General features: G+C 39.3%; 1 protein-coding gene across 1 annotated transcript; it reads right to left on the bottom strand.

Moving 5' to 3' along the window:
• Positions 1-470: 470 nt before the first annotated feature.
• On the bottom strand, positions 471-7184 carry CLEC12B (C-type lectin domain family 12 member B). Its single transcript, XM_077745989.1, has 5 exons — positions 7093-7184; positions 4839-5057; positions 4178-4332; positions 3885-4000; positions 471-1284 (listed from the first exon to the last, which is right to left on the bottom strand). The coding sequence occupies exons 1-5, from the start codon at positions 7127-7129 to the stop codon at positions 1134-1136; spliced, it is 678 nt and encodes a 225-aa protein (XP_077602115.1). The 5' UTR covers positions 7130-7184; the 3' UTR covers positions 471-1133.
• Positions 7185-10177: the final 2993 nt, after the last annotated feature.

Below are 10177 nucleotides of genomic sequence, written 5' to 3'. Positions count from 1 at the left end.
CCTTTGTTCTCGAGTTTCTGTTAGTGCATATATAAAATGTCAATTAGCTCACAATTTCAAATCTTTAGAGAGTAAGAGGCTACCGGGTGTCCGTATGGTGATGTTCTTTCAAAGAACTGTCAAAGTATTCTGAAATGCATCTGGCTCAGAACTTGGATCTTGTCAGTTTTTCCAGTAAATTCCAGATCTCTGGTTTAGCGCAATCAGTACTGCAGGTTAATTTAGCATTCTCTTTATCCTATACATAGCTGTGCAATTATATGAGAAGCAAATAAAAACCGTCTCCTCCACCAATGTTCTTTAAATAGGCCCTTTTGTCCCAGAAAAACTCTCAAACTAGATTCACAATGTTTGGCAGGGAAAGTGCAGTGTCCCTGACCCGCTATGTTGTAGGAAAGTCCTGAAAAAAATNTTGGCTATTCGGGGTCTTTTGTGGTTCCATACAAATTTTTGGATAGTTTGTTCTAGTTTAGAGAAGTATGCTGGTGCAATTTTGATATCTTCACACAATTTCTAATACCCAGATTACCAAGACAATAACCTCAACATTACTAATCTGAAAAAAATGATAACATAAATACTAAACAACGTGCTACTTCACCTATATGACAAAGCTGGTACACAGGGTACAAACAAACCATTTGCCAAGATACTAAAATATTTTCAAATCTGTTGGTATAATGCTGCTGCTCTACACACCAGGATCCCTATCCCAGAATCTTCCAGACCTCTATCACAGCAGGGTCTCCTGAATGTTTTTCCAGTGCTGTGGCCTCTGCCAATTCTGGTTGCTAAATATTTAAATGTCACCCCTGTGCACTTGCACATGTGCCATAACAAGGCAGGAAAAGAGCCTTTTATTTGAGGGAGGAAATTCAGTGAAATGATGCTGAGATAGAATAATAGGGCCACTCAGTAGCTATTCCCTGTAGGTTCCCAGCAACAACCAGACCATCAGCTCAGAAGCCATCAGACGATGACATGCAAAATGTTCTGTGAAGTTTATTTGCCTGATTGTTTAAATACACAGTAATCTTTTCAACTGTTTTTGGCTGTGGTTGGGTAGCTTTCTCTTTTTTCACCTGAACGGAATCACAAGTCCCTTACATCTTGGTGAATCCGGAAGGTGCATATTAATCCAGATCTTCAGTCTTCACTAATGGAGCCTTCTTCTCACAAATCCAAGAAATTTCAGCACTGCAGCGGGAAATGTAAATCTTTCCTTTCTGAAAATAGGCACATCCTTTGGATCCATTGATCTGGGCATATTCTATAGTGCTGAATCTGGAAATTCATCCATTTAAAATTAATGACACATTTCATATTTGAAATTTGATCACAGTTCAGTGTTCTCAGTAACCAAAAACCATCTATCTGAACTTTGAGAGACTTCTGTTTCCACAACATATTGAAGTTCTTCAAGCTGGCATATCTGAGCTTTTCATTTCAAGTTCATCATAATCCCAGATGGAATTATTTAAGCAGGGTACTTAAATGCTGGGTTGACAACTTCTATCCTCTCCATTAACATAGTAAAAACTACCCAGCTCATATTTTATTAGAAGCACCAGGATTTCTTTACTTTGGAACTTTATGAAGAAAAGCAGACAAGTGAAATCACATTCTGGGTGGGGAACTATTACATTTTATTATGCACAAGTATAATTTTGTGTATATGTAATTTTGCGCGAGACACACACACACACACACACACACACACACACACGGTGAAGAAAGAACTAGATAAGGGTTAAGGGAAAACATGAATGACTCCATAGATGTGGTTCTGATATCGGTCCCTATTTCCTCCATAAGGAATTGGTGATAACTCTCAAAAATGTCACCTAATTGTGTCATCTAAATGTCATCTAAAAGTGTAATCTAATCAGGTCTCAACCTCCTGTGTGCTTTTTTACTCAAATGATCTGCATACACTGCAGGATTCTTTTCTTGCTTCAGGGATGGGCTTACCAAATCTTCCTCTTGGCGTTCCTGCTTGCTGAGATTAGTAGTCCTTACTCAGTAGGACTTGGCTGTGTGATTCTGAAGCTCACTCCCACCACCCTGTGTGATGATAGCCACAGCTCTGAGGGGCATCAGTGACCTCAGACTTTGTACCTTTCTGCAGGGACCACCTCCTCCATATTTTAACCAGAAGTGAGTGGAGGGACCTGGGATAATGGAAACTCCTTTGGGAGAAAAGACTCATCTTTGTAAAGTCCAACAACACTTCTGGAGTATGATGGCATACTCTATAAACACTCAGTCTAGCAGCAATACCCCAGATTAGTGCATAATTATCTCATGCCCAATATGGCTCCATTTACAAAGAAGTGACTATCATTTTTGTCTGTGTGTTTATTACTTTGCACGTGCTCTTCACCATGATTATTTGGGTGAGACCAAGACTAATTGATTTAATATGACTCATAGTGGTCGTTAGGGAGTGAGAAAATTGGTCTGAGTAGAAAGAGCCATGACAAAATTGTGGGAAATAGAAGATGATGCATATCTGCGGAGAAAGTACAGACCTTCCATTGTTTGTTGTAAAGGGAATGTGGGAAGTCACTGCTAAAGCACAGTGTCCTTGGTGGAAAATGAGTGATTATAACTCAGTTTACGGAAACTTGGACAACGTTCATTAAGGAGTAAAACAGGAATGAGATGAATAGGTGAAGAACTTGAGGGGAAGGGAGGTTGAGAAAAACCTACCACACCATGAAAGGGGAAAATGCGCTTACAATATTTCATGTAATGTGCAAATACCACAAATTACTTAAAAAGTACAGGGGCACCTGGATGGCTCAGTTGGCTGAGTATCTGACTTCAGCTCAAGTCATGATCTCACCGTCAATGACTTCAAGCCCTGTGTCGGGCTCTGTGCTGACAGCTCAGAGCCAGTAACTTGCTTTGGATTCTGTCTCCCTCTCTCTCTGTCCCTCCTCGGCTCACACTCTATTCTCTCTGTCTCTCGAAAATGAATAAGTATTTAAAAAAAATTTTTTAAATACAAATACAGTTGTATCATTTTCATATAGTTGTGATAAGCTGTGTTTCTCAAAACATTTGGTCTGTAGTCACTAAGAGAATTTTGCAAGACTATTCCTTTACATATTTTTGACATTTATTTTTTCCACGATGTTAAATAGTTGCAAAAACTATAATTTTCAAAGTATCATGTAATCTATAGGTATGTTAAGTATTTCCTCAAAACATTGAAGTGGCAGATTCAGCTCATTTTAAGTTATGAAAAGCATTTGCGATATAATCTAATTGGTAAGTTCCATCAAAAAACGAATTGTAAAACTGATCCACCAATTTAGACATACTTGCTGTTAGAAAATGACTGACAATTATTGAATTTAAATAAACATGCTCGTGTGTGTCCTTATGATAAACACCCTGCACTGGACTGTAAGTGTTGGGCAGCCAGGGTAGCAAAGAGGCCAAGTTCATGATCGCAAAAGTGCTGAGTCCTGATTTTGCCTCTTAGGAGTTTAGTGACCTCAGGCAAGTTATTTCATCTCTCCATGGCAATTGTTTCATCCCTAAAATAGGAATATAACCGTGCTTTTATCAGAAGGCTAATATTTATAGCATGCTTCAAACAAACTGTGAGTATTCTTTGTTTTTTAAATAAAAAATATAAATTGCAACTAACAGAAAGATTCAGTGTTTTGCCATGAGTTTGTCACATAAGTGAAATTAGGTAGCTTTGTTTTCAATAGTTTTTACTGAAGCTCTCTTTTCTTCGTATGTTTTACTCTTTTTTTCGCATCAAGGTTTATAATTCTTGCAGTTAACATTGATTTTCTTAGTATTCAATTTCTTAGTATTCTTCGCTTGCTTCCCGCCCCCACCTCACCCCAACAGTTGAGACTTACAAGGATGGAGAAGGAATGGAGCCATCCTCCCATAGCCAGCTCCTTCCAGATAGATTCCGTGATAAGCCCAACCAGAAGAAAGAAAACTTTGGTAATGGCTGTGACTTCAGAAAATCCTGAGAGGGACAACAGGGAAAGAAATCATGTGAGAGCCACATTCTGGTTCACAGATGTAAGATATTAATTCTCAGTCAAAATGCTCAGAATTTCTATTATATGAGTCAGAAGTTGCACATATTTACTTTCTATCATATGAATAATTTTTATCACCAGGGAAAGAAATTCAGTCAGACCTTTTCCTCCAAGCTATCTATCTTCACCAAGGTGGAGTTCTGGTCTAGGCAGTTATTTCTACTATTAGTCCACGTAGCCTCCTCATTTGTTGCAAAATAATAGCAGCTGTTTTGGTACCATTGCCACATCTTAGGGCAAGGATTGCATTTGTGGTCTGAAAAAGAAATGACACCCATTAACACAAATTAAATAATGCTGGAGTGACTGGGGGATATTTTAGAAACTAAATAATCGAACTTGACAATGGAGTCTGAGACCCAGCATTCTGAAAACATACTGCTTTAGGAGCCCATGAAAATGAAATGGCCCCTGATTATGCGTTGGGACAATGGTGATCAAAATTCTCTTTTCAGGGCTCAGTCTTCTGGCCTCAGAATTACCAGCTATACTCTGAGCTTCTTATAACATCAGGGTCACCTAAAAATAGTTCACAAATTAAGAAGCTCAAGTATCTAGATTGGTATCATCCCAAGGTGCTCCCCAAATTCACCTCTGTGTTTTCAAAAATATTAAATAAATTTAAATCTTTCCTGTCACCTGTAACTTTAATGCAGCATCATTAGGTTATTGGGTAACATAACTTTCTCATACTATGAGGTGGCACATGTGATCGGTGCAAACTGGGGCAACACGTTTGACCTGACAGTAGCGCCTGATTACCTGAAGTGTGAATAATCAGCTCTTGGCAGAGTTTGACGGCCATCTGTCCCTGCCGCTTCAATAGACTGGAGATCTGGGATTTGAGATATTCCTCCTCGGTGGGAAGATTCTTGTAGTTGCTCAGCTGCTGGGATAAATTATCTTGCCATTGGTGGATGATTTTTTGCAGTTGATTTAATCTCTCTGAATCTGAGTTAACTCCATTAGATGTCTGCAAAACTCCAAGACATAACAGGAGACACCGTCATATACCTTCTTATTCTCAGCCATAGATAATTCTTTCAATGCAGAAATATTTCTTACATCATGTAGTATGTATTAGTGCCTCCCAATAACTGAAGTAAGTTGGAAGAAGCACACACGATGCCTTTCTATTCCAAATTGTTTGGAGCTCATCCTTATAATTCTATTGAGACTTTAAATATGACTATACTTGGGGCGCCTGGGTGGCTTAGTCGGTTAAGCGTCCGACTTTCGCTTCGGTCATGATCTCGCGGTTCGTGGGTTCGAGCCCCGCGTCGGGCTCTGTGCTGACTGCCAGCTCAGTGCCTGGAGCCTGTTTCAGAGTCTGTGACTCTCTCTCTCTCTGACCCTCCCCTGCTCACGCTGTCTCTCTCTCTCTCTCCTAGAAATAATTAAAACATTTTTAAAAAATAAATATGACTATACTTTTATTAAAATAATGAATTAATTATCATATATCTTTGATATTTCATATAAGGCAATGTCAGTCGTTTTGCCATTCATTTAGTGTATTTTTTTCTATTTGGAGTTGGTTCATGTAATTGTTGCTTACATAGGAACAGAACCCCTTAAGGCAATAGGTATGGTGTGCGGATCACTCATCAAAATTTTCTACATATTTGCTTTTTTGTTAATGCAGATTTTAGAGGCGCCTGGGTAGCTCAGTCATTTAAGCATCTGACTCTTGATTTCGGCTCAGGACATGATCTCGTGGTTCCTGAGATTTAGCCCTGTGTAGGGCTCTGCAGTGACAATGTGGAGCTTCAGAGCCTGCTTGGGATTCTCTTTTTCCCTCTATCTCTGCCCCTCCCCTACTCTCTCTCTCTCTCAAAATAAATTAATAAACACTTTTAATGCAGATTTTAATGCCACACTAGACCATTTCTGGCCCTGGGTCCATAAAAACTCTGCTCTTTTAATTAGCACTTAAGGTGATTCATCATCACAATAAATTTAAGAGTCATTGCACTAAAAGCACTGCACTTTAGGAAAAATAAAAAGCCCTCACCAGTCTGTAGTGAACCAATGAATATGTGTCATTGCATCTTCATTTTTAAAATATACATCATTGTAGAAGAGCAACTTCTAACCCATATACATGGCTATTGAATATTTGTTACTGCTGCTAGAACATATTTCTTACTAAAAGAGTGAGCTACCTCATTAGCTCCTATTTAAATGTCCATATCGGTATGTCTAAATTCTATTTATCCATGAAAACTTCCATATGTTAAAATAAATAAAAGTAGCATGAAAGATACTAGTCTCATTCCGAAATAAACTTTCTTGTCTACAAGTCCCCTAAGAGGGAATAGCATGCCAACTCTCTACTCTGTCCATCATATCCTGAACAATACCCTACAAACTACATATTCTCAGGGTGTCCTTCTACTTAGTGTTAGTCCAAGACTCTATCCTGTCCAACTCTGACTGCTCAAGGATGGGTCAGAACCAAGGGAATACTCTTTTTTTTGGTTATGGTGCTTGGGAGCAGAACTTCCGTTGTTATGTAGAGGTGGTTCAACTTTCTCTATACAGGGTAAGTTGCCTCCAGTAACTTTTCCTCTTTGTTTTTATCTCTTTTTCATTTATAGCATACCTATTTCTACACTAGAAAGGTCCTGAGTGAGCAGATTGAGCCACTCTTGTCCTAAGTCTTTGGGGTGAATGAAACGGCATGCTCTTTCTTGAGTCCACCTCCCTTTGTTCCCTGCTTCTCACCATTGGGATAATAGGTGGATAGGTGTGTATGCAGAAAAGAGGCTCCCCATTCCAACCAATAAAGAGGAAAATAAACGTTGTCTTCATAATCCAGTCTAGTTTATTAAGAGAAAACAATGGATTTAGGGCAAAATCCTCATAATCATAAAGTCTGTCCCTTGGTTATTGATCTTAGAGACTTGGCAGAAGGAAAGAGATGTGATCATATGCTATAATCAAACCTGAATTTGCAGAGTTTACAAATGTGTTTCCTAATCACCTTTCGTGGGGTTGATTAAAATATACTTACACACAATCCCCAAGGTCATCAGCCCAATCAGCAGCATCAAACAAAGAATTAACAGACTCAAGGCAGCCTGGCGCCATGTTGGGGAATGAGCTGGATACCCTGAAGAAAACCAACAGAGAAATTGCAGTTACACATGAGTTTTTAATTCTCCCAAACTTCCTAAACTTTCTCTGTTATTTCCCTCTTTACTTTCTAGAAAATGTCTAAAATGATGTGCAGTAAGGTCTCTACCATCAGTGCTCCAACACTTCTCTTCCCCACCATTCTCTTTCCCTTTAAGAGTGTCTCCTAGGGGCACCTGCGTGGCTCAGTCAGTTAGGTTAAAGACCTGACCTCAGCTCATGTCATGATCTCACAGTTCGTGAGTTCAAGTCCCGCATGGGGCTCTGTGCTGACAGTTCAGAGCCAGGAGCCTGTTTTGGACTCTGTGTCTCCAAATTTTTAAAAAAGAGTGTCTCTTAATTTTTAGGTTTGTGTTTCATCAAACACCCTTCTTTAAGTTTACTAAATGCATGTATGAGATGTGGTGAAAATGCTTCTCTGGATGATCCGGACAATAGGGAACACTTTAAGTTTTTGAGATGATAAAACCTCCCCAAGGCTAAGATTATTGTGGATTTTATTGTTGTCCATTATCTGTTCTGTTTAGCATCGGGTAGATAACGAATGGATATTGAAGGAAAGGCAAAATGAATGTGTAGTCTAACCTATCATATTTCTTAATTCGGAATCTAATGGCATCTAGCCCAATATTGTTTGATAGATCGATGCAAATTTCCATCTCCTTTCATCTCAAGGATTACAGTTATAATGTAAACAAACAAAAATGTATAACCAGTTTTATTAGACCCCATGATAAGCCTATTCCCAACCTCTTTGCATATCGTCCTCAGACCACCCGCGCGTGCGCACGCGCACACACACACACACACACACACACACACACTTAAAATAAAAATAAATCCAAAGAGAAGAATGTAATTCCTATAAATCAGATAATTTGGGGCAACAGCCTAAATTGTCAACAGATTCTTGGAAACAAAGAATATAGTCTGATATACTAACAGGAATCTGGATTCCTGACCACAGAGATTTATATTTCTTCCAACAGGGCATCAAGGAACTAAAGACCAGAACTGAGTTTGGACTCCACATACTAGTTGTAGGAACTTGGTTAAGCCATTTAGTTTTTTTCAGCCTCAGCTTTGCTAATATTATTCCACTTACTTCACAATTATATTTTGATTAAAATATGATATGCATATAAAATACTATACACATACTGTTATTGATCAATACTACTAGTTATACTGGAAATTTCCATTCTGTAAAAACAGGTTTTTTTTTAAACTTCTAAAATAGAAATTACCTCCTGTCTATTTCTGACTCACTCATCTTCCCATTTGTCTCTTCAGTTATTTATACCTTTGAAAATAACACTTTCCTCTACCTTCTCTTTTTTAGAAACCTCCAATCTGACTTCTAGAAGAATATTTGCCTGGCATCTCTCACAAGATGTAAATATCAAGGACTTCACTTATAAAAAGGAATCCGTTATTCCCCAAATTCAGTTTCTCTCATACCCAAAATATGAATAACTATCACTATAGCACAGAGCTTCAAGAAACATAGCGATATCCCACATTTAAAGAGGTNCACCCCCAAACTGGGAACATTCATTCTACCAGCGCATTCCACAACTTTATCTCCATCTTGGAGATTCCATAGCGCACTTCTCCTTAGCATCGAAATCAGAGCATTTAACACCTGTTCACCCCCACAAAGGTCACATCTTGCCGCCTCTGAATGCCTACCTCTTTTCCTTAGGTTATTTCTATCCCAGTTATTTCTTGCTCCAACAGAATCCTGAAATGTGAGTGTCGCATAAGTCACTTCTTCAGACATTGTAGAAGAAAGCACTACTACAAATTACTTAATTAATGTTTCAATATCTTCAGGCTCAAGAGCAGGATGTTCTTCTCAAGGCTGGGAGCTTTTATAAACACTTTACTGACCCAAGACACACCCCACTGCCTCTCTGTAAGGACAGAAAGACAATCAGTTTGTGTCTTTGCTTTTTGTAGAGAAAGTGAGAGAAGTCAAGTCTTCTCTTTAGAAATCAGGATAAAGAAGGTCTCAGTCTCTCTGTTCTTTCTGCACTGTTTCTTGTGAAGCAAAAGGGGGACTTGGAAGCAGAGTAGAAATGGTGGTTTCTGGGGGATTCCCATGATCCTCAGGTAGGGGCTGCTCTTAATGTTTCAATAAAGGGTCAGATTGTCATGCTTTCATGTGCCAAAGGCCAGCTAACCCTGTATGAAGACATTGGACCTGGTTTATACTCTCTCATATCAGACACAAGTAAGACAGAAACAGTTGTGTAGGTAAAGACCACCCACAACTGGTTGCCGTTTTAAGAAATACGTGTGTGTGTGTGTGTGTGACAGAGAGAAAGAGATTGTGGAGAGAGTGGCAGTATTAGCAGTGGAGCATAAGGAAGAAATTGATAGCTGTTAAAACTGTGTATGAATGGGAGCTCCCTTTGGCATGGCTAAATTCTGAACAGAACAATCCCTTTGGAGATAACTAAGACTCAGGACAATATTTAAAAACAACTACTTGAAGTTTTGGGATAGTGAAACAAGCAGGCAGAATCTGGAGATTAGAAGGGCTGGCTCATGGTGTGGTACTTTTGTTCTTGTTTTTATTTTTTTTATTTTTTACTTTTAATGTTTTATTTATTTCTAGGAGAGAGAGAGAGACAGCGTGAGCAGGGGAGGGTCAGAGAGAGAGGGAGTCACAGGCTGAAACAGGCTCCAGGCTCTGAGCTGGCAGTCAGCACAGAGCCCAACGCGGGGCCCGAACCCACGAACCGTGAGATCATGACCTAAGCGAAAGTCGGACGCTTAACAGACTAAGCCACCCAGGTGCCCCCTTTTGTTCTTGTTTTTAATTTGGTTATTTCATTGGCTTTTTAAATGTTTACTTTTGAGAGAGAGAGCATGAGTGGGGGAGAGGCAGAGAGAGGGAGACACAGAATCTGAAACAGGTTCCAGGCTCTGAGCTGTCAGCACAGAGCCCGACGGGG

Source organism: Crocuta crocuta, unplaced genomic scaffold (genome assembly GCF_008692635.1).
Source record: "Crocuta crocuta isolate KB4526 unplaced genomic scaffold, BGI_CrCroc_1.0 scaffold109, whole genome shotgun sequence".
In the NCBI taxonomy this organism is placed as follows: domain Eukaryota; kingdom Metazoa; phylum Chordata; class Mammalia; order Carnivora; family Hyaenidae; genus Crocuta; species Crocuta crocuta.
Note: the sequence above shows the minus strand (reverse complement) of the source record. Positions and strands in the feature narration are given on the sequence as shown.

Bases quoted from the DNA above. Each gene is read 5' to 3' on its own strand.
- CLEC12B (XM_077745989.1), bottom strand. From the start codon at position 7,129: ATGCTGCTGATTGGGCTGATGACCTTGGGGATTGTGT. The intron at 5,058-7,092 runs GTAAGTATATTT...TATGTCTTGGAG, and splicing joins GATGACCTTGGGGATTGTGT to TTTTGCAGACATCTAATGGA. The intron at 1,285-3,884 runs GTAAGTCTCAAC...ATGAATTTCCAG, and splicing joins TCCATTCCTTCTCCATCCTT to ATTCAGCACTATAGAATATG.